This window comes from Asparagus officinalis, chromosome 8 (assembly GCF_001876935.1).
Source record: "Asparagus officinalis chromosome 8, Aspof.V1, whole genome shotgun sequence".
Classification (NCBI taxonomy): Eukaryota; Viridiplantae; Streptophyta; class Magnoliopsida; order Asparagales; family Asparagaceae; genus Asparagus; species Asparagus officinalis.
In genome coordinates, this window is record NC_033801.1 from 61,181,132 (window position 1) to 61,206,781 (window position 25,650).

At 34.4% G+C, this 25,650-nt stretch overlaps 1 protein-coding gene across 12 annotated transcripts in view; it reads left to right on the forward strand.

Annotated features, from left to right (window-relative positions):
- Positions 1–25,650, forward strand: part of LOC109819595 (CSC1-like protein RXW8) — a 67,700-nt gene that overhangs the window by 36,106 nt on the left and 5,944 nt on the right. For 10 of the 12 annotated variants that reach the window (XR_002241556.1, XM_020385369.1, XM_020385366.1 and 7 more), the window contains exons 6-9: positions 2,191–2,385; positions 3,920–4,218; positions 12,941–13,211; positions 13,537–13,809. Coding sequence is in view for 9 of the 12 variants with exons in the window: in XM_020385369.1 (XP_020240958.1) it covers positions 2,191–2,385; positions 3,920–4,218; positions 12,941–13,211; positions 13,537–13,809 (1,038 nt within the window). In the remaining 3 variants the exon portion in view is untranslated. Of the gene's footprint in view, positions 1–2,190; positions 2,386–3,919; positions 4,219–12,940; positions 13,212–13,536; positions 13,810–18,823; positions 20,909–25,650 lie in introns of all 12 variants that reach the window. The other 2 variants (XR_002241557.1, XR_002241558.1) reach the window with 1 other exon arrangement.

Consider the following 25,650-nt stretch of genomic DNA (forward strand, 5'->3'; position numbering starts at 1 on the left):
TTTTAGAGAGACGAGAAGAGGGGGAGCAAGAGCGTCAGTAGTTTTTTGAAAGAGAAATAGCGACTATCAAGAGAGAGAAATAGTCTTTATAAAAGAGGTGAGAAGTCAGAATCTCTATTGATTTTCTTTAATTATCTTTTAATTCTAGTTTTAATAACAATTAATTGAGAATATTAAAAGCTAATAAAAAACAAGTGATAAGGGCTACTTTATAAAAAAACCTGTGTAGTAAAGACATGGAAACATATCCTACCATGTCCAATATATTTTACTAGTTATATGATAAAAGCTTGAACGTAATTCTGGAAGTCAACATTAAAGATGTCAATCCCACCCTCTTTACAATTTTTTGTGCCCTAATATACTTTAGCATATTAGAGTGACTATGTCACCACATACCTTCACCCAATTTGAAGATAATGACAACACATAACGTAAAGCTCTATCTCCTGATAATGGTTAAAGAAAAAATGCAAAAAGTCGTAACACATAACGTAGGTTATTTTGTTTATTAATTGTATACATATTTTATAAATACAAACTATTCATAGTGACTTTAATAATTAGAATCATCAAAAATTTCAAACAAAACATCTCAATTAGAAACAAAATATTTTCTTATTGTTTAATTTTAAAAATATAAAAGATGTTAATAATAATTTTAAGAATTCGGAACAAAATGTCAAAATACAAAAATATTTAATAGAAAATCTTTAATTTAGTATAAGCTATGTAGGTTTTACTAGGAAGTATCACAATCAAATACTCAAATATATAATCATAAATATGTAGCGCGTTCATAATTACATTCATTTTCTTTGTATATTCATAATTTCACAATCACATAATGACGTCACCACAACAAGACATGAAGACTTAACAAACAATTAAGAAGTGATTGCTTAACAATTTCAAGTTTAAGAAACAATACGCTCTCAAGTTTCTAAAACTTATATTGAAATAATGCAAGTTATATTGAAATAACGCATGTGTCATAGATCATATCCAATGGTTTGGATTTTTTTTTTCCAATTTTCAAAATTTGGTTGATAGTATTCCTGTATTCGCATGTTGGATACTATTAATAGTAGTATAGCTCTCCGACCCCTTCCCAGACCCTGTCTGTATTGAGAGCTTCGTGCATTTGATAGAAGGCTAAACAAACAACTCTTTGTCTTTGAATTAAACCACTTATAAAGGATGGTTCTTTATTGTTGACCCAGTGCATATCAAGAGTTCTATGCATTTCATAGAAGACCAAAAAGCTTTTTATGTCTTTGAACTAAATCACTTAGAAAGAACAATTGTTTATTGTTTATAAAAAACTTCTTATGCCTTTGAGCTAAACCACTTAGAAAGAACAGTTGTTTATTGTTTATAAATATATGTATGAGTGTGTGGGCGCGCCCCCGCGTGTGTGAAAACAAGAATAAAGGCAATGAGTAGTCAAATGTATGAAATTTCTTCTACCCCTGAAAAGAAATATGGTGTTCCACCAAATGGATGACAAATTCCATCATCATGATCTATGTCCTCTAATTATGAAGACCTTTCACCCATGAAATAGTTGTATGATGGTAACATATCAAACATACAACAGATGAGACAGTCATGAATAGATGGTGTTATACCATATCATTTCTCATCCACATATATTCTAATGCAAATAGAGAATGATGCATGTCATTTATTTGGAATGATACATCATTGCGTTTTAGGAGACTGTTTTTAGGAAATTTCCTTTGATGAGCAATGACCTTTCCTTTTCCCGATATGTTTATCTGTAGCTCTGTTGTTTTTTCTTTTAGTGAAACCATTGAATTTAACTTCGTACTTTCACATATTGATATGCTTTTACAGCCTAAAAATACGCTTTTCTTGACTTGTTTCATTTGTAGTCTATTTGGATACTTTAAACTATTTTCTAATATGAGCAAATTTTCTGGAATTTTCTGGATGAACAGTTGGTCCAAACAATATTGTCTGCTCTAGGATATTTTTATTATATTTTTAGTATTTAACTAAGATGAATGTTAGTAGAGTTGAGTGGTAAAAGATCTCAGCAGCTACCATCAAATGGTTTAGAAGATACATTATGTTTGTCGGTGTTACTCTTTTTATTTCCTGTGATGCCTTAATTAAATTTGTCTGATTGTCTCTAATTGGTGTTTAATTTCTCCAATTTTACAGTATAACGCGAAGAAGGTCTATAAAAAAATTATACGGTTAAAGAACACTAGTTTTAACCAGCATCATCGTTCTAGCAACTACAGATGTGGTCTCTGTGGAGGGGGCTCTCGTCCTTTACATACTTATCATAATGCCTTCGAGCTTGAAGCAAAACGATATGAGCTTGAGAGTTCTGTTTCAAGGACAACGAAGAAGGTAAATTTTCTTCCAGTTTAACCTAACTCCCTTTTTCTGCATTCATGTGATTCCCATTCTTCTTGTTGTTTTGATCTTATTTTGTATAGTTTTCGACATAATAATATTACACAAAATATCTAGGCCTAACGTCTCTGTTAACTAGTTGATAATAAAGTACTATAATGTTAACAAAGTGCATCTCATATGAACCCTAAAAAATTAAACAAAGCTTTATTTAAGTTAAGAGTCTACATTTAAGAAAAGAGGATAACGTCATTAACATATTGCAAACTTTGTCCAAATTAATTTTCAGAATTCTAAGCTTGACCAAGTCAACCACTGAAAAGACAAAGCACCATTAGCATATTGCAAAGCTTCTCAGAAAAGGCCCTTCCTCTCTGAATGCCGTATGAGGAGGTTTGACACCAGATGGAAAATCCTCCGGAAAGGTCCTAAAATTCCTTCTTCTTCCAAGTCCGTCATGAGAGACATCTGATGGAAAATCCTCTTTTTGAGCCCAATTGATTACTGATTGACCCACTAGTTGGCTGAATCTTCCAGAGGCAAATTGTACTCTGTGGAAAATCAACCATTAGACCAGTCAATCGTCCCTACTGTCATCCATCCCTCTATTTTTGCAGTCAAGATGTGCCGCTGCCATAATTCTACCCATCTCAACAAGGACTCATGGATTTCAATAGAAATATAAGCTTAAGGGAGCAGAACAATGTCAAAATAGAAGTACCAAAGAAGAATTCAAAGGTGATATCTATTAGCCCTATCAACATTGAACAAAGCCCCAATAATAGTTTCTAAACTCTCCAATTGAAAAAAAAAATTCACCTTCCTTGTTTTGTATCTAGCACCCACCCCACATATCTACAAGAATGTTGTTACTTTTCTCAAACCAAGGTAAAATCTTAGGAATTGGCCCAGAACAAAGTTCGTAAATATCTACAGGGGATACTAGGTATGAGCTGTCACCAAGAGATAGAAGTTTGAAAGCCCACTACTTTCGATAAGTCTAGAGGATGGACCTCACTATTGTTTTTTTTTTCTTTGTAGCTTGTTTAGAAATGAGCAGCCATCTCATACGCATTACTGCACACACATGAAAAAGGTTTTCATACTCCAGGACATAACCAAATTGTGTCGATTAATCAAAACTTTATAACATCTAGATCAATTTGAATGGAACAATCATTAAAATTCATTACATATCATGTACTTTAATAGGTGGTGTAACTAGCTTCTAGCATCCTATGCTTCATTTCCATGGGACACAACCTAGGCTGTCCGCAGTAGTATTTGTTAAGAATTCATGTTTGTAAACAAATTTCTTAAGGACCAGCTTGTGTTCTGATCAGGATGGGTTTGATAACAAAATGTTGAGGTCTTACTGAGGGTTAAGAGACATTTTTTTCTCTAATGCAGACAACATTGAATACTAGTCCTCTACAAAATAATTTAATGAGAGTAGTTTCTTTTAGAAACAAGAAATTCATTTTCATCTGTTTACAAATTTGATCACCTTTTCTTATTTTCTGTACAGGATTCCTCAGCTGCCTTTGTATTTTTCAAGACACGCTATGCTGCAGTTGTTGCTTCACAGATTCCTCAGTCTTCAGATCCAATGTTGTGGGCAATTGACTTGGCTCCAGAACCAAATGATGTTTACTGGTCAAATCTATGGGTACCATATAGGCTAGTTTGGCTTCACAGAATTACCGTGCAGATTGCTACACTTGCTTTTATGGTTGTGTTTACCATCCCAGTTACTTTTGTGCAAGGACTATCACATCTGGACAAGTTGCAGAAGAAGTTCCCTGTTTTGAGAGATCTACTGAAGAAGTACGTATCTTTAATACTTTTAGTGAGCTCTTGCATTTTTGTCGGTCCTTTGATTTTTTTAATTAATAATTTCTGGTTGTTATGTTTTTCTGTCAGGATCAGATTAGACCAATAATATGTTAGTATTGAAAACGCAGTCAGTCCGTAAGCTTAAGAAAAAAATTGCATTCTTTTTCACAGTGTACAATTTCCACAATTGACGTGCTTGATACGTATAATGATAATATTGTAAGGCCCTCTAGCCTACCAGGTTGTCCTTGTGATGCATTCTGAATAATACATTAGCAGATGCAAAAATATGATAGCATGTTTAAAACTAGTATTTAGGATTCAAACCATATTCAGGATACATCGGTTTTCCGTACAACTTATTGTTCTGAGGGTAGTTTTGAATATGAGTCACAATTGTGTTTGATTCAATATTTTCCTTCACAATCTATCTGTTAGAACATAAAAATATAACCCTTAACCCTCAACCTAACTTCAGAGTTTAGGTGCAGTGATAGGAATTTTAAGATGGTATCAGAATTACCTAGGTTCAATTCCCACTAGCCATGAATTTAAAGATGATTAAAAAAAATGATTTCAATACGTGACTCTAGATTGCAACCCATAAAAAGGGTCCACAACTTGAGGGGGCGTGTTAGAATATAAAAATATAACCCTCTAATCCTCACCATAATTTCAGAGTTCTAGTGTAGCTGTAGCAACTTTAAGATGATCAATCATTTAGTAGGTAAACGAAACCTTGACCCTAGAATTTGACTCAAAATCATATGCAAGACATCTTGAACCAACTAGCTTGAACACATTTAGCTTGATGAGTTTCGAATATAGACTATGATTGATTGACTACCATCTTATATTTTGCCCACCAAATTGGGGATAAAGAATAAAGTAGAACTTGAAGTTGATAAAGGTGCCAAAAAAAAGTAGGCCAAGTTTCAAGATATTACCGTCATTTCAATCTTTGATAATTGGTGCTAACTTTGTAACTAAATAAAAAGTAACTTTGCAAGAAAGCCCAACAACAACCCAATCCCTCCCTTCTTTTTCCAAGTGTGTCTCTGCAATTAACCACTGAAGCTGTCACGCCTTGAAACAAGGGTGATCATCTAGTTTGTATTCCCTTTGGAAAATAACAAAACTTAACACCTATGATATGGATATAGCTCATCCGTTGTGTGTATAAAAATTCATAATCACATGCAATAATGTAATAGCTACGAAAGATTAGGTACCTAATTGTTTACCAACTTCATTCATTTAAATCTCTCAAATTTCATACAAATATTGATAACTATGTCAAGTCACCATTTCAAAGTTGAAGTCAACATACTCATATATAACAACTGGAGTACCCAGTCCTAGAGCACTGACTAAAATAATCACTATCTAAAGATAATTTGCTTCTATGTCCTTCGACCTAAATTGCACGTGACTAGGGTGGCACGCACCACTTTAATGATGGATTCACTAAAACGATGTTATAGGCCTATTATTATTCTACATATTTTATTTAATTATGCAAAATATCATTTAGAAAAGATTTAAATGTGGAAAACAAAACAAAAACTTGAACAATCGTAAAACCCTCTTTACCTTTTCATTTTTTGTCCTTAACTAATCTAGACTTATAACTGGCTAGCATCAACCGCCTGGAGACAGGAAACAAACTAGCGATCATCAAACTCGATTCAGTAAGTATCGCCAAAGGAATGAAATTCAAACGACAGACTTGTGGACGATTATAATCCACAAAACAAACAATAAAAAGAATGGAAGATAAGCTCAAATAGACGGTAAGTGATAAAAGATGAAGATATACAATGTTATGCAAAGAAAGAAACGAATAGGAGCACTGAAGGATGAATGCATAAATAGTTTGATGATAAAGTCACATCTAAGGCGTTGAGCTGATATTCTATATTTATACAAGACTAGGGGTTTCTATTCAACATGTATTTCTTATGAGAATAGTAGAGGTAATTGTCTGCAAACTTGCAATTAAAACTATGCTAAATCTAACTACCTCCATATCTACAGTTAAACGCATTTTTACCAAGGACCACATAATAATATCATTCGTCAAGCATGTCGTGCACTTATGAAAAGTGTCAATAGTAAACTACATTGACAACAACAACACATACAAACATGCACATAAAATTTCAGAGTCCTTGCACACTTGTATGTTAAGGTTATATGAAATTGGGTAATAATAAACTTTATTTAAGGCAGACGATAAATATTACAGATTTTTCCCTAAGTGGGAGTTACTGAACAAAAGTAAAGTAGTAAATGAAAATGACCAAAATAAAAATTAAATGCCTTTAACAAAAACATATTACCACTCAATTTCCCCATTAAATTCCAATTTGCAAAATGTCTTTTAATTTGATTACACACAATATTATCTAATCCCGGTCTTTCTAAATCGTACAACTAGTTGTTCAACAGAGAATCCAGCATCAAGCCATGTAGGGAGTAGCCTCCACACATGAACATCTCATATTCTAAACCCAACACTTAGTGTACAATTTAGAAATCCTAGGAGGTAGATTAATAGACTCATGTAAAGGCGACCATGTTGTCTTTTCTCATCAAACCACAACCTAAATGGTAGTATGTTTATCCTTCTAGCACCATCCACTAACTCAGCTAAAAGCCTACCATGTTGATTGTGACAAAATCCGGTATTATGGTTCTTATAGTCTATGGTTGCATGTGTAATTGATTAGGGTGAAAGGGTAATTACACTCACAGTGAATCGTTATAGACAAAATTCATAATTAATCACCGATTGAAGCAGATGAAGTCATTTGGTGAGATTTTAAACTCTAGAATAAGTGTAGACTGTAGAGCATGAAATGACTCACGATTATTTGCATGTGTATCTTTTATTCAACTGTGGAAAATTAGAATGTGTAAATTAAAATACCCAAATGAGCATTTGATGCACTCAAAAGGTTCATACCAACGTGTGTCTAAAGTTTTAAGACATACAATCGTGTATGTAAAAGTTATAGGGTCAAATGACAAAATGTAGGGCAAGATAAGATTAAGTTGATTTATTTGGTAATTTAGTTTGAGTTTTATTTAGGAGATTTTAATTTAGTTGATATGGATTTGCAATTTGAGAGTTTATCTTACTAATTGTTTCTGTTAGATATTTGGTTAGGATAATAATTTCAGTTTTATTAGATAAGATTTAGATGATTTGATGTCATCTTTAGTGCTAAGTTTATTCTATAAATAAGTTGTATTCTTCATGAGGAAAGGACATTGCTTGATGAATAAAATTATGGTTATGTGAAAATTTTGGAGTAATTCCTTAAGACGTGAAGTCATTTATTCATAAGTTAGGTGTTGTGAGTGAATCCGGCCTATCTTAATTTATCTCTTTTTTAACCTAGATTTATTTTAAGAACTTGGAAAAAAAGAGGGGTTACTAACACTCTACGTCTGGTACTTTTCATTCATCTTTGCCGATTATCTAGTCCATTTTCCAACAGTATTTTTCAATTTTAAATTCAATCAGAATCCGATTCCGTTTATTGGTATCATAGCAAGTTCAGCGGTTCACGATAATCATGGCTAAATATCCACTTCCACTGTCACAACAACTTGAATTTAATCCATTGAAATTTAAAAATGTGTCTTATTTTTATGGATTTGATGGATATGAAGAAATATATGATTTTGAGCTTTGGATGCAAGACTTAGAAAATTTATTTACTATTCATGATTTGTCGAATTGGGGGATGTATGCTAAGTGTAGGCTAAATGGAGAAGCTCAGGATTAGTGGTTTTACAATTATTCTAGTCATATAGTCATATATATGTTCATGGACACCAATAAAGTTTCTACTTGAAAAAAGATATTGTAGTTATCAAACTAGAATTAGAAAACATTACTATTTTTCTTCAAAGCCCAAGACAAAAGTGCCCAAGACCCTTAAAGATGTGGATCTACAATATGAACTCATGTCAAATCCAGAGTCAAAATCGGAGCCGACACCAAAATCGAGTGGAACTTGAACTGGATTTGGAACATGAACCAGATCATAAAACCATTCTAGTGCCCGCATCTAAACAAGATCTAGAAGAAGAAAATCAGAAGATAGATTCAAGGCATGAACTTGAACTTGAACCCGAACCCGAACTAAAGACTGAGCTCAAGGTTAAACCAGAACCTGAGTTTGAATCAAACCCAAAGCCCGAGTTCAAAGTTGTAGTGCAGCTCGAGATTCTACCAATCTATATTAATTTGAAGTGCAGTTCGAGATACTACCTATCTATATTAATTTGATAATAGAGTTGTCATTCAAAATCCTCCACCTACATGTTATTGATTTATGCAAATAATTTTAAAGATATTGCAGTGCATACAACAATACTACACATCGATTGAAGGAATTTTATACTCTTCCTTTATAAAACTTGAAGTCGAGTTTTCTCTAACAAGGGGAGATTTGAGTTGATTTTATTTATTAATTTAGTTCGGATTTTATTTAGAAGATTTTATTTTAGTTGATATGGATTTGTAGTTTAAGAGTTCATTTTTAAGATATTTTTGTTACTTATTTGGTTAGGATAATATTTTCAATTTCATTAGATATGATTTAGGTGATTGATGTTATCTTTAGTGTTATGTTTATTCTATAAATAAGTTGTATCCTCCATGAGGAAAGAACATTGATTGATGGATAAAATTATAGTTATGTGAGAATTTTAGAGTAATTCCTCAAGGTGTGTAAGATTAGATGCTGTGAGTGAAGCCGGTCTATCCTAATTTATCTGTTTTTATCTTAGATTTCTTTAAAAGATTTGAAAAAAGAGAAGCCATTGTTCATCAACACAATTCAGATGCTATTGTAAACCCGTATACTTCATTCATTTTTGCCGATTATCCTATCCATTTTCCAACGACATTTTAGTTTCAAATTCAATCAGAATCTGTTCCTTGTCACGACAACTCAAAAGCTAAACTGAGGATATGCATGTGAAAGTCGACTTAGGTAAAAGGCATAGTCGACTTTGGAGTGCCAAAGTCGACTTTGGCTAAATCATAGACGACTTTAGACCCTTATTCCAGAAAGCTAAAAGCTGATCTGTAGAATGTTGATTTGCATGGATGTGCAGTCGGCTTTTAACTCATCAAAGTTGACTTTAGAAAGGTGAGAGTTGACTTTCACAGGATTTTAAAACTTTCAAGTTTGAAAAATAAGATCTATCAAGGCAATACTTCTACAGCTCTTTTTTTTGTATTTTTCCTACTTCAAGAGGTTTGTCCTCACATCTAGCAAGATTTAATTTTAAAATCAAAATCTAGGGTTTGGTTGTTGTCGTTGATCTCCATGTGCACAAGATGAAGAAAATGAGGTTCTCTCTCTCTCGCGTTTCTCTCCCTCTCTATTTTTGAACAACAAGAAAAAGAGATGGCAGGGAAAAAGAAGCTTGAGGAAAAAGGTTTTCAGATAATTATTTTGTAGATCTATATTTATAGCGCTAGAGGCTTTGGTTGGGCATAAGATTGAATTGGATTGGAGTTGGAGGTTAACTTAAAATCAGAGTTTGCTGCACAGAAAAAAGAGAATGTTCATTTGTTTATAGGGTAACTAAGTTTCCGAGACATCTTATATGACAACTAGCTTTGTCATTATATAATTGGATTCTCAATCCAAGTGATTAGGTTGGTTAGGTATTGAAAAGGTTGAGATCTTAGTAAGGTCCACAAGATGGAATTCTTTTAAGCGTAAAATTTGTTAGTGGTAGGCATGTATAGGATTGAGTCCTATAATGATATATACTCTGTTAGATGAATTAAAATTTGGTAGGGTTTTTTTCATAGAAACCACCTTTAAAATAGGGCCAATCTATAGAAATCACCTTTTATTTTGAATTTATACATAAACCATCTTTAAAGTGTTTTTTGTTGCAATGAACCACTTAGGCCCACTTTTTAGTTAACTTTTTTTTTGATAATTGACCCCATCTATCCTCGATCGTGGACCATCTCTCTAATATACTTGATATTTGATGACTAAGGAAAATCGAAAAAACTTGACTTAAAAGTGGGCCCAGGTGTTTGATTGCAACAAAAAAAAAAATTAAAGGTGATTTATATATAAATTGAAAGTCAAAGATGATTTATATAAAATGACCTTTAAAAGTGTTTCTATGAAATAACCTAATTTGGTTTCATATCCAACTATGCATATAGCTGGGTTCGGCTATAGTCGTTGGTTAAAGTGGGTAGGTGAGGACGAATAATTTTGCTTGCACACATATAAAGTTATGGCCAGATATGTAAATATGAAAAGTAGAGGGGCTCTTGTGCAAACATGCACATAAGGTGGCCAAGATCTCACACATAGGATTCAGTAAAAATTTTAACAGTAATTGTTTTAACTAGAGATAGGATTAAAGTACTAACTAGACTAGGATTATAAAATAGAATAAAGAGTAAGGATTGGATTTATGCACCACAGAGAACTAATGGGCTTATAATCCAATTGGGCCAAACTCTACTTAATAAAGGGTTAACTCCTTCACTTGACAAAAAACTATCATCAAGAATAGATTATTATAACGACTGATAAGGGGCCTTAGACTTTCTTTCTAACAAAAGATCATACAGAGTAAAAGAATGTGGCACAATTACAGAGACAATATCCAAGTTAGGATAACCGAACGGATAACCCTAATGGACCTACGAAAGCCTGATTTGTATTGAGTAGATCAGAGGCTCGCTATTCTAGGAATGCACGTGAAGTATTGAGTGGGATGCAAGTTCATTAACTGCAAAACTATGACGGTTTATGCAAAGTAATTGTGAATAAAATAACAAGGATAACAGAAATGGCTAGATATTTTCCTCCTGTCCCTTTTAAATTTTGTTAGTTCCAATAGAGGTGTTTGAGAAAATAATACTAGCTGTGGACTCGAAATACTTGTGTGGTGGGTGGTGTATATTATTGAATGCAATTGTAGAACACACCACAATAGAATTTAAACAACTATCACATCCCCATGTTTCACCACCTCATTATCTCAGGTGACACAGGATACCAAATATGCTCCTGCCTAAAATCATGAAGGACAATTTTCTCACATGACTAAGCAATGAGTATCAGATAGATACAATTAGTTTGCACTATACAATGAACTCATTGAGCATAAACAGAATTATGTTTCAAAACAATGAACAAATACTTACCTAGTGTCACTTACAAAATTTAAATTCAATCTATTTAGTACTTGCATGTCCATCTCTATGAGAATCAAGATATGAAACAGGAACTTATGATAGTTGGAGAACCATCAATGAGAACTGGAGAATTGTTAGCATTGTGGGTCATGACCTACAAAGTTTTATTAAAAGGAACAATATCTACAATGTAGAATTTAGCAAGGGAAGGCAAGTATCACATCCAAGTGAATGATCTCAATATCTCGAGAATAAAGGTTCTACAAACTAACACGTCTAAGGAAAACAAGGCACCTTAAATCAGTAATACAACTCCACCAGTCAACGCACTAACCGAGACGGTGTTTAGTTGTCGATCCAAATGGTTATCTTCTGTTAGCGTTAAATATTATTGCTATTACTGGTAGATATATTATTTTCCTATGTAACTACTCGTGCTTTTCCTGTGTTACAACTAGTTAGTGTGGGCCCGCGCGTGTGTTTTTGTGTGTTTGTTATATATGATATCACAGACATGCCTAATTGAAGATCAGTGAACATAGTTTTCTTTATTCCTATCATGCACCATCGATCTACAGCCATTGGGCTTTTCTTCATCAATATCAATGGATTCCTATCTTAGAAGTCTTATTGCCACGCTTCGACTCTGAGGCCCAAACATTTCTCTTTTTTACTTGTTTTCTTATTCAAACTCACTGTTTTCATTGATATGAGTTTGAGAGGGGATGTTAGAAATATTTAGATATTATTGTTATTATAGTTAGATATGCTTAGATATATTCTTATCATATGTAACTACTGTGCTTATCCTGTATAACAAGTAATGTGTAGTATATCACAACCATGCTATTATGAAGTGCAATAAACATAGTTTTCTCTATTCTTAACATCCTCAATCTTAAAGTAAACCCCTATAGTATAAAAAAGAACGGTTTATTACATTTTGGAGATTACAAGCCTAGAAGGCTAGAACTTTCTCAAATGATCCATTATGACATAGACCTCATGTTGTATGTCTCTTACAAAACACTATCTAGGCACCCCATAATTATAAACTACAATATTAATTCTAAGAATTTCAGAAATTTGGATTGGAGATTAGAGGCCAAAATAACAAAAGAAATGAAGTTTTTCAGCAAAAAGGCTACAAAAATGTGCTGGATCAAAGAGGTTCACTATTAGGTTCCCTTAAAGATGAAAGGATTAGCAGAAGCTACTCAGGATGCAAGTTGTCCATAGAATCTGAAATAAACTGTCTAAAAATTGCTCCACTTTTGGTAGGATCTTTCCTGATTGAAATTAGAAAAGTTATTATTATGATTGAACCTCAACATTTTTTTAATTAAATCTCTAATACTTGTTTTATGGATGTCTGTGGCCTCATGTGCATGTTCACAAAGACAAAGCACAAATTTTTCTACCAACATCTTCTTGATTGTCTTAAATTAATATTTCGATTTTCAGGGCAGCAAAAGCCATATTGGGAATTTACTGTATAATGTTGTGCAGGTCCTTCTTGATCCAGATTGTAACAGGCTACCTTCCCAGTGTTCTTTTAATGCTAGCCCTTTACACTGTGCCGCCAGTGATGATGCTACTTTCTCGTTTTGAAGGATGCATATCCCACAGTGGCAAAAGGAAAAGTGCGTGTGGCAAAGTATTGTACTTCACCATCTGGAATGTATTCTTTATGAATTGTTTTTCCGCATCTTTCATTAGGAATCTCGTATCAGCTCCAACCGACATTCCCACAATGCTTGCTAAATTATTACCAGGACAGGTAATTGTTATATTATGCCCATATTACAGTTTATAGGATTCTCTATCTGCTTTATCTTGATTCGTAACTTTCAACTGTTTGTTTGTTCTCAATAATATAAATGTCCTGTTGGGAAGCTTTACTTGAGTATTAGTAACTTTGCTTACTTTGTATGTTTTGTCACATCCTTTTCTACATCCTTTATTTGTTTTTCGCAATTGCATTTAACTTCGGCATGACATAAAGCAGTTACTCATTATGGACTCTTCCAAAACCTTTATAGACGCTTCAAGTGATATCTCTGAAAAGGTTTCTCTTCTGATGGCTTACCCATTCTTTGATGCAGGCAGCTTTTTTCATTACTTATGTTCTAACATCAGGATGGGCCAGTTTATCTGCTGAACTTCTACAAATTTTCCCTCTCATCTGTAACTTTATTAAGAGAACTCTGGGTATAAGTGACGATGATCCATCTGTGCTATCCTTTCCTTACTACACTGAAGTTCCGAGAGTTCTCCTTCTTAGCCTGATTGGTTTCACATACTCAGTATTAGCGCCTCTAATATTACCGTTCTTGCTGGTTTACTTTTTACTTGCTTACTTGGTGTATCGCAATCAGGTGAGCTCTCTGTCTTAATTTGAAGTAAATATCATTATGATATTAACATTCTGATTTCTGATTAACAGTTAGAACATATTGACCATAATGAATTCTGGAAAGCTGCCAATGGTTATTCTTTAGAAAGCATAGTTCCAGAGTCTGGTTTTGAGGAACAAAGTGACTACAAGTTTTTTGAGTTTAATACAACAAGGCACTTGTAATACCCGCAAAACATAGTCCCACATTGCATATTGATTTAGAGATTAAATGGTTTCTAATGTAAGTCCAAGGAGTCATGTGCAACCGGTGCTATCACTTTTTTTGGCAGTGGATAAAGCCAAACAATAAGTTGCACTCAGTGGATCTCACAACTTACACTGTACCAACGAGTTCGTGGGCGCGGAGCATGAGAGCACTAGAAATGAGCTATCCAACTTTTTCCAAGTTAGACAAATTTATACCCAAAGCACCAAAATTCTATGAATTAGGCCAAAGTTCTGACCAAGATGACCATAAAACTGGCAAAGCAACGCACACTCACACATATTAACTTACCCATTTTTTATCCTTTATGCTCTCTCAATCATATGTCAAATAGTTTGTTTCACATATTTTTTTATTTACTCTAATCCTTGATTTTATTAAAGTTAAGTAATTTTTGCAAGCCTTCGTATTCGTTAATGATCTTCTTTATGTGCTTTGCACTAAGCCACTGCTTAAAAATGTTTATCGTAATTGGCACAGAACATGTAGCTTCATCTAGTTTGTTACCCTGTTCATCTTCCTCATCATGAAGATTGCGTCTCTCAGCCCTTCAGTCTTATTTCTCTGTCACTTTGTCATTGTCCCTTTTAATTTTCTTTTCTACGAGATCCCTTCTGCATTTACATCTTGATATGAAATATTGAGGTAAACTACTATAGATTAGAGGAAAGTAATATATAAGAATGCAACTGGATATTAATTAGATGCGGGTTCATACCCACTAATATAGTTACTAAACCACGCTAAATCTGACGCCCCCCTCAAGCTTGAGCATAGATCTTTATCAATGCCTATATTGCTAAAAACGTAGAACTTCTTAGAAGAAGCAACTTTGGTGAGAATATCTGTTAACCATTTTTGAAGACGGAGTAAATAGAGTGCAGATCACCTCCTTCATTACAACATCCTTAATCAAATAATAACCAATACCTATGGGCTTCGTGCTTTCATGATAGACATGAATCTTTGCAATATAGAGCAGTCTGATTATCGTAATACATGGGAGCCATCGCTCTATCTTTGACCTCTGCACTAGACGATACCACTTCTTACATGTTACGTCTCCTAGTTACTAGATTATGACCAACAAGAGTACAATATTCAGTGCTAAGACTTTCTATCCCTAATCTCCAGCATAGTTTAAGTCTGAATAATCAGAGTTTTGCAAATGTCAATGTCTATGTTGAATCGAAACAGGTATTAGTACCAGTATGGGTACAAATATGAGACATGACAAATTTGTAAAATGTAGGGTATTAGGACACTATATAAATATTTATACACTTATATTTTAATATTGAAATTAATAATTTACATCATATCAATATTGTTGTTTATTTACATGTTAGGAGAATTGAAATTTTTATAATATTTTTTATATATTTTTTATTTATGTGGATTATAAATTAGAAAACCGCTTAATTTTTAGCTAGACACCCAAATGATCCTTTAGAATTGTAGTTCAGATTCCGACCTATATCAAACGAGTTTCAGAAAGTAGATGTGAAATGTAAGATATACATTCAAGAAGTGTATTACAATTGTTTTAAATTAAAACATGTATTAGATAATTGAGTACATGCCCGAAAATGTACGCATATATGCTAGGAGTATCTACATAGTTGGAGTACAGATACAGATATGGGTATGTCTCAGGTATGAGTATGACTTCAGATAGAAATACCTAGGTAATATAGGTCTTTGCTTCTTCTACAGTAAGCCCTTTCTAGGAGAGCTTTACGTAGGCAAGAATCGTCATAGCTGCTCTCGAGTCAACCTTTTTAGGCATGTGCATATACTGACTCAAAAGTCTCATACCAAAGGCTACATAGGTCTTATGACTATAACATTAATCAACATGCCAATAGCCTCCTAAACTCTAGTGTGCTGAAAAAGGCCACTTCCCTCGCCCTAAAAAGTTCACATTTGCTTGCATCAAGGTGCCGACAGGTTTGCAACCTAGAAGATTAGTCTCCTGTAGGAGAGAAGTAACCACTGTTTCTAACAAACAACTTCAATTAAGAAAGTATTTCGACTTTCTCCTATCTTTGATTGAAAATGATGCTTGGGATGCTCTTAGGTTTTTTCCAAACCATTTGTATTACTCCTAGTCAGCAAAATATCATCAACGTACACTACCAAGATCACTGTCTTTGAAGTAGTGAATAAACACAAAGTGATCTGAATGACACTGCTAAAAACCTACACAAGATATTACTTGATTGAAGGCCACCATACAAGAAGGCATTCTTCATAACTAGCTGAAACGCATGCTAGTTTAGATTAGCAACAATAATGAATAAGATATGAATGTAGTTGAGACGAGCAATAGGAGATGTCTTAGCACTGGATGTGTCTGTCCACAGAACAGTTGAGTCGGTATTTTACACTGAAGACTCGGCGACAATCTATAATACATGTCCCATAAGGAGTGAGAATTACATCCTAAGTCCTCCTATAAACAAGTGCATCAGTCGCCTCAACCATAGCCTACTTCTAGGTAGGTACAAACAAAATTTCCAAATAAGACCTGGGTTTTGGAAACAAAAAAGACAAGGATTGAGAAAATTAGCAAAATAATGGGGGTAAGGCAACTATAAAAAGACAAAACGAGACATAAAATTAGTGGCACTAGATCGTTGACCTTATTGAAGAGTAATAGAGACATTGATGCTAGAGATAGCAGATGATTTGTAATAGGTAAGACCTTTAGCTGTAGAGTGTAGACAAATGATCATTCAGATGTAAGGAAACTGTAGATACTTCTGGGCTTCTAATGTACACTAGGGCTAGTTTGCTGGAAATTTTTTTTAGCTCTAACTCGACACTGGGTGAGTGAGGGTAAAAGGATCAAGCAATAGCCGCTGAGGGAGAGGAACAGAGGCATGAGGCGACCCTGTACATATACAAATGAAAAATATGGAACAAATATAAAGAAAGTAATGTCTGTAGAAAAATACTTTTAAGATATTGGATCACACCAATGCTAGTTTTGTATTCTAGAGTACCCTAAGCAAATGCACTTGATAGACTGAGGAGGCAGTTTATCTAGATCAGGACGCATATTTTGAACAAAACAAGAACACTAAAAAGTCTAGAAAACATAAAAAAATGGTTGTCAAGAAAAATATAAGAGAAATGAATTTTCGCATAAAGAACCAAAGAGGGCATCCTATTAATCAAATGGCATGCGCACGAGGCAACATCAAACTATTAATACTTCAAGACATGAATATGAATCATTAAAATGCGAGCCACATTTAAAACATGTTTATGCTTCCATTCAACCAACCATTTTGCTGTGTTGTGCGTGGACAAAAGTTGTGATGAATAATCCCATTAGTGGCAAAAAATTGGGTAACTTTATTTTTTATATATCTCGAAGCATTATCAGTATGAATGAAAGTAGAAAACTGGTTTTAATTTCATTATGAAAAGTTCAATTAGACCAACAACTTCAAACCCTTCTTTTAGTAAACAAAGTCAAGTCATACAAGAGAAGTCATCCACTAAAAAATAGAACCCCTAATTCCTCACGTAAGAAGGAAATCGACATGCACATAAGAAGGAAATCGACATGGACCCCAAACATCAACCTGAACTAACTTAAAGACAACTATTATGCTTATTGACTATACTAGGTTAGCAAGAATGATGATGCTTTCTAATTGACGCGACTAACACTCTAGAGATAAAAGAGAGGACCTGATAGTCAATACCAAATGAATTAATGCTATTGTATTGCATATCCAAAAGATCTGTATCAAGAATAGACTTTGCCACGCTATCGTCTAAGTAGTACATGCTTTCTCCCTCGCAACTCAAACTGATCCTTGTCTTAATCCAAAGATCCTGAAAAATATAATAGTGTAGAAATTAATAATCAATAAAAAAGGAAATGATTTTCTCTCCTCTATTCAGCTATATTTATAATAGGAGAGTTTTACATAATTATTACATAACCAATGTAGGACTAAGTATTAATTAACTCTCTCTCAATGCTCCCCCACAAGGTAGAGCATATGCATTGTACGTCCTAGCCTGTCACAAATAAAATCTACCTGTACCTTCCTGAGAGATTTAGCGAGAATATCTGCAAGCTGATTCTCTAACAATACATGCTTAGTCAAAATAATTCCTCTGTTCATCTTCTCATGAATTAGATGATAATCAATCTCAATATGTTTGTTATTCTCATGGAACACAGGATTCTCAGTAATGTGTATAGCGGACTTGTTATCAGCATATAATTTTAGAGGGCATTTAGGAGGAAAACCAATTCTGTGAAAAGGTCTCTAAGCGATACTAACTTACAAGTTATGTTTGCCATTGCTCCATAGTCAGCCTCTGCACTAGATCGAGAAACGACACTTTGTTTCTTACTTTCCTAGAGCTTTCTTCATATATCTGAAAATTCTCATCATAGCCTCCAAATGAGTCGTTCTCAATGTCAAAAGAAACTAACTGCACTAAAAGTAAATGTAATATATGGTCTGGTTACTATTAGGCAAGGTTTTAAATATCGGTTATCGGGGACTTATCGGACTGTCAAAATCCTTATCGGATAGCGAAAATCGGGGATATATCGGAGATAAGTAGTAATTATCGGAGTGATATAGTGGATGATATATATATATATATATATATCCGTGAACACAAGTTTAAAAATAAAATAGCAAACACAATTGCACAATTGTATATTTATTTTATTTATTTATCACGTCATAAAATTTTATGCCTAACATCAGTCAATTCTATTTTGTTGCAGACTTGAGATCAAAATCACATCAAGATTTCAAGGAATGAAATAAGGAATAGAGGAAGACAAGTTAAAATAGCAATTGTAAACTATCTGCAGATTTAAGTTGTAAAACTAATTAATATTAGTCGCAGTGAAGAGTGAACATTGATTCGACGAAACTCAGAGATTATTGACCGAGTTATAAACTTATAATTAGCTAAAGTAGTTGCATTGAAAAATTAGTTGCAGTTAAAACTAATTGCTCAAATTTAATTGTAATTACAATTAAATTTTCTTATACACACAAGTATTTTCTTAAAATTAATTACAAGTTTTCTATAAACTAATTGCAGTGAAAAAACTTATATTGATTAAAAATTAGTTGCAGTTAAAAAAACTTATATTGAGATAAACAAATGAATAAGTCACAGTAATAGTCTCACAAGCCATAACAAGTTTCACAACAAATATCTATAAACAGTAATACAAGTAATACTATCTGTCTCAAATAACAACACCCAATCAACTTAAAAAAATAGCAAACATCCGACAGAAAAACAGAAAACACAAAACGAAGGCGAGACCAAGGTTCCTGGAGATTTACGAAGTCGAGGTGACGAAGAGGAAACCCGTGCGGAAGATTCGCTGGAGATTCGCTGAGAACAGTCGCTAGAGATTTAGGGCTTGAAGGTGACGAAGAGGCGAGGACGAAGAGGAGACGAAGAGATTTGTCGCGACGAAGAGGCGATGAAGATTTGCTGGAGAAAAAGGCGACGAAGAGGTGAGGATGAAGAAGCGACAAAGAGGCGATGAAGATTTGCTGGAGAATAGCCGCCAGAGATTTAGGGCAGAAGGTATGGATTCACGAAGGGGGTTGAGTTTTCATTTTATTGTGAAAACGGGTCGGGTCGGGTTTAATTTCTCAACAACCTCACTCAAATCACCAGCCACAGCGATAACCGATAATAAAAACCTATGTTATCGGGCGATATTCTCCTTTATCGGCGATAAATCGCCGATAATTTGTCAAAAACGATAACCGACTAGAAAATCAAGTTATCCTATCGGCAAGCTTAAAAATCCGATATATCACCGATGATACCCGATATATCGCCGATATTTAAAACACTGCTATTAGGTAGTTTAACTTTCCCACCAATCTCCTATATACCCTAGCATCCTCCAAAAGCTGCCCTAGGTCTTGTAATAGCTTAATCTTCACATCCATCGGAGTGTTAACAATTGTACATTATAACATATCTATCTCTAAAAGCATTTTAAGGACATATTTCCTCTGTGATAGAAAAATGCCCTTTATGGATTTGGCAACTTCAATATCTAAGTACTTTAAGGAACCAAGATCCTTTGTGTGGTAATGCTACTGTAGATCCTTCTTCAGGCTTTCAATCTCATGTATATCATCGCCCGTTATCAGAATATCATCCACATATGCCAACAAGAGAATTCTCTTCTCTACATGAGTTCGCTAAAATACTGAGTGGTCTTTCTGTGCTCGACAATAACTAAAGTTCTGAACAGCTAATGTAAAACACCTAAATCATGCTCTAGGATCAGTGTTTTAAAAAACACCCTGGGCGACCGCCTAGGCGGAGGCGGTGCCCCAAGCGTCTCAAAATGACTTGAGCGGAGGAATTTAGGCGCTGGGAGCGCTTACACGGTCGCCCAGACCTAAGCGGGCTATTTAAACGGCCCGCCCGACTTAAAAAAAAACAAAACAAACGGTGCTGAAAACAAACCCAAACCCATTTCCAAAAACTAAACCTAAACCCAACTTACTGATAAGTGTCGTGAAAACCCTAATTTTTGTCAAAATTTCCCGACGCTGCCATGAATTCGAAACCATGTTCACCACGAGAAAGTTTGTTGACCTCGTCTTTGCTTCCCGACGCCTCTCGGAGCTTTCCGATGCCTCTCGACGCTTCGCTGACGCCTCTTGACGCCTCTCGTTGCCTCTCAAAGCTTCGCCGACGCCTCTCGAGTCTCGACACCTCTCGAAGCTTTGCCGACGCCGTTGAAGCTTCCCAGATCCTCTTTGACGCCTCTTGGAGCACCTCCGTCGATCTCAGGCCTCTTCTTCGATCCCCGATCTCTGTAAGTAATTAGTTAGTTTATAGAAAATTCTTAAATATCTATTTAAATATCTATTTAAGTTACTAAGTTAGTATACGCGGAAGCTTCCCGATCTCTGTAATTATAAACTTAAGCTTAGGTTCCCCAATCTCTGTAACAATGTACAGTTACCACAGTAATTAGTAAACTTAAGTTTAAGTTAACAACTAAATTTAAGTTCAAGTTATAGTGTTAAAAATGATGCCTATGTTTTCCATCTGTCTTTACTAGAAATGGAAACTTAGGGATTTTTTTTCTTTTAAATAACTGTGCAAATTTGTGTTGCACTTCATTTGTTATTTGGTGTTATAAAAACCCATTTGAAGAAAAAGCTAGAAATCTTTAGTAACTATAAAGAGATACCTGCATTCATTATTTTGGCACATATTCCTTACAAAGTTTCACCTTGGTGCTTGTCTATGGGCCTTTAAACTTTAACTGGGATTGTTGGAAAACTAATGTTACATTTGATATATATACACGTTAAGTCATGATGATGATGCTTGATGATAAGATTAGATTAGATGCATATTGTTAATTCATTATATTAGATCTAGACTATTCCTGTTTGATGGTCTTTTTGCTGATATTTTGGGACCTAAACTTTTAGTTATGGGATATTATATGCCTTGCTATTTAGTATGTATGAATCTTTGATTGACTATTATAGTTTGGATAACATATGTGTTGGTATTTTTGTATTTATGCATTTTTGATTGAGTATATATATTTATATTCAAATATCACAATTAAAAAAGAAAAAAAACGATCAGAAACCGCTTAGGTGTCCGCCTAGACGTTTAAGCATTGGACGCTAAGTCCGGTGCTTAGGAACGCCCAGCGTTTAATGTAACATTGTCTAGGGTACTGTTTCAAGCCATAAAGTGACTCTTTCAGCTTACACACCTTTCTATACTCCTCCTAAGCAACAAAACCTGGTGGTTGCTACATATAAACCTCATCTTCAAGGATGTCGTTGAGAAAACATTCTTGATGTCCAATTGTTAAAGATGCTAGTGAAATATCATAGCTAATGAGATTAGAATTCGTACAGAAGTTGTCTTTGCAACAAGAGAGAAGACATCAAGATAGTCAAGCCCATACACATGAGAATACCATTTTGTAACCAATCTTGCCTTCAAGCGACCAAGAGAGTAGTTAGGGTTTAATTTGAGAGTGCAAACCCATTTGCAGCCAACAATTTTTTCCTCGGAGGAAGAGTAATCAGATCCTGAGTATCATTCTACTCGAGGGTTGTCACCTTATATTTCATCACCTAAATCCAAGTTGGAATAGATAGGGTTTCTGAAACAGACTTAGGAACAGAGTGAGAATACAAAAAAATACAAAAGACTGATGTGAAGATGATAAGTGAGAGTAAGAGATAAAATTAAAAATCAGATATTGAGTGTAGTATCTCTTACTCTTGCGAAGAATGATAGGGATATTATCAGTAATAATGGTACTAGGTAAATGTAACAGTCCCACTTGAATGTAAATTAGGACTTGGTATTGAGGTTGACACTAGCAAAGAAGTAGGTGCACAATGATGTATGTAAACTTCAAGAGGCTTCTCAAACACAAATGATTGAGTTAAGTACTGCATCAGAATTAGACTAACTAATGATGATTTGTGTTTTATAATTAATCAAGTAATCATAATCATCCCCAGAAGTGGAAGGAAAAGAAGGTGCATGTTCAGATAGAGATTCAAAGAAGGTGACATCTGCTGATAAAACATAATTTAGAGATCAGAAATAACATCTGTAACCATTTTGAGCGTGAGACTAACCAAGAAAGATATTTTTGAGGGACCGCGAATTTTAGCTTTGCTATAATTGTGAACAAAGCATTAGGATCCAAAAAATTTAGGTGGAAGAGAAAATATGTCATTATGAGGGTGTAAAATTGAGTATGAAATTTTATTGTCCAAAGTTGAAGAAGGCGTGCGATTTATCAAGTAAAATGCTGTCAAAATGGCATCTCCCCAAAATTCTTTCTAAACATGTCTATGAAACAAGTGGGGGCGAGCAACATCTATCAAATGTTGATTTTTATGTTTAACAGCCTATTTTGCTAGGGGTATGAACACAAGAGGATTCATGCAAAATTTCATTATGTTCTAAAAATCGAGTGAAAGATTTATCAAAATATTTTTTAGCATTGTCAATTCTCAAATTTTTTATATTAGTGTTAAATTTGTTTTTAATCTCAGAACAAAAAACTTTGAAAATTAAAAATACCTCAGAACAAGATTTTAATATATCTATATAACTCTAAAAAAATCATCCACAAAGCTAATAAAATATTTGAATCTAAGTTTTGACACTATAAGACATAGACCCTAAATATCTGAATGAACTAAATCAAACGGGCTAGTAGCCCTCTTATTAACCCAACAGAATAAGAAATACGATGATGCTACCCTAGTTGAAATGACTCATACTCTAACGACTAAACACTACCCAAAGAGGGAACTGGAAGTTTAACAAGGTTTTAAATGTTGGTTATCGGGGATTTATCGGACGGTCAAAATCTATATCGGATAGCAAAAATCGTGGATATATCGGGGATAAGTAGTATTTATCGGAGTAATATACTAACAAATAATAAACAAACATAAGCTTGAAAAAAAATATAATATTAGTCAAAATGGAATAATAAATAAGCAAATAATAAGATAACATCAAGAATGAAGAATTATCTACGCATCTACATAATTATTGTTTAATTATGAGATTTATAAACTTACTAAATTGATATTTAGTAGTTATGAGCCATTATCAATATCCATAAACAAACATAAGTTAATCACTAATCAACCAAGTTCCAAAAGCAACAAATAGTTCATAATTTGTAAACATTTAAAGAACAAATCCAAAAGAAAGTAAAAGCTCCTAAATCCTATTTATCGACCGATAAAACCGATATTTAGAGCATATTTATCGGCCGATAAGTGCCTTTATCGCCGATAAACCGCGAAAAACGATAACCGATTAAAAATTCTACTTATCTTAGCGGAAAGCTCCCAAATTCGATAACTCGGCGATAATATCGGATTATCGGCCGATATTCAAAACCATGATAGTTAGAGATGGATGGTTGAATCAATAGTGGTAGTCAAAAGCTGATGTAGTGCTAATGCAGGTTATTTGGTTGGATGCCAACCTTAACTCATACTAGCCATTGCGCTCACTTCCTATGCCAATCATCTTCCTTACTCCAAGTGCCTAAAAAGTACAATGAATAGGAAAAAATATACTAAACAAGTTAAAACTCTAGCTATATGACTAACTGATAGTAAATTAAATGAATATCGAGGCAAGTAAATCATAAGAGATAAGGGAAAGTCAAATTCAATAGATGAGGATCTAACCCTAGTGACGGGTGTCTAAGAACCATTTGCTAGGGTAAATAACGAGGAATCAGAAACTGGGGTAAATGATGAGGAATCAGAAACTAGGTTAAAGAATGATAATGTACATCTGCTTCCAGTTATATGATTAGTTGCCCTAGAGTCTATTATCCAGTATGAGACAGAGATAATGTAAGGCAAGCGATTAGAGTACCTGTTTGAGCTAATGTAGCTGTAGCAGTTGATGACTATGTCTGCTGATACTACTGAAACTGGAAGCTGGAACTTCTCAAACTATCTCCTGGTCTCCTTGTTTGTCAAAAGTGTAAGGAGAGTGAGTTCGCTCTCTTTAGATGTAGCTACATGGGCACTCCGGCTTGATTTGCCCTACAAGAAGGGGCATTAATATTTGGTATGTCCTGGCTTCTTACAGTAGTAATATTATATAGCTGAGTTATCCCCTTGTCCACCACGAACAACTGTCCGCCATACGCGGTGGTCTCCTTGACCTCCTTTACTAATAAAGTGGTCACCTTGTCCCTTCTCCTGAGCAGCTATGTTAGAACTATTTGATGATGCTACTGGAGGAGTCAGTGAAGGAGGTAAGGTCACCTTCTGGAGATAGTGATGTCTCCGCTAGAGAGCTGATCTACCCACAACTGATCTACCCACAATCTAAGGCCTAGACATGGAGTATTATGGATCAAGACCTCCCAAAAACGTCAATACTACCAACTGCTTTCACTGCGTCTACATCTTCTTCACGTCAGACATACTCGAAAATATCTGATGAAGCTCCTTTGACAAGCGATTGAAATCACTATGATAATCCTCCAACGGTTGACCGTTCTGCTTCTTCCGAAACAGCTCTTATATGACATCATAAGTTCTGTTGGTATTGTTACTCCCTCTATTCTAATCCAAAAAATAGCCAAAGTTTCGTAACAATCTCACATTGTAGCACCAAGTCTTAAGTCTTATCTTCCATTGCATTCAAAACCTGATGTAGTAGGGTAGTGTCCTATGTCCATGCATCAGTCACCAGCGTGGGAGGGTCATCTGATGGGTGATTCATCTTTCCTAAACTATACAAATAACTCTCAATCCTTTGTTTCTGTTGTAGGTAGTTACCAGCTAACTTTCGATCTGTAATCTTACAAGTGATCACATCAGAAAACTTCACCTCGATCTTCATCTCAACCTTCATCTCGCTAGAATCGGCCATCATGCAACAACTAATCCAAACAAAAGACCCTCCTCAAAGAAATTAAACATCTTACTACTCAACCAAAGTACATAAGCTCCTCAACAAACCAAAGTAAACAGCCTAAGAATCAAAACAAAAACAAAATCTTTTTTTCTTGGATCT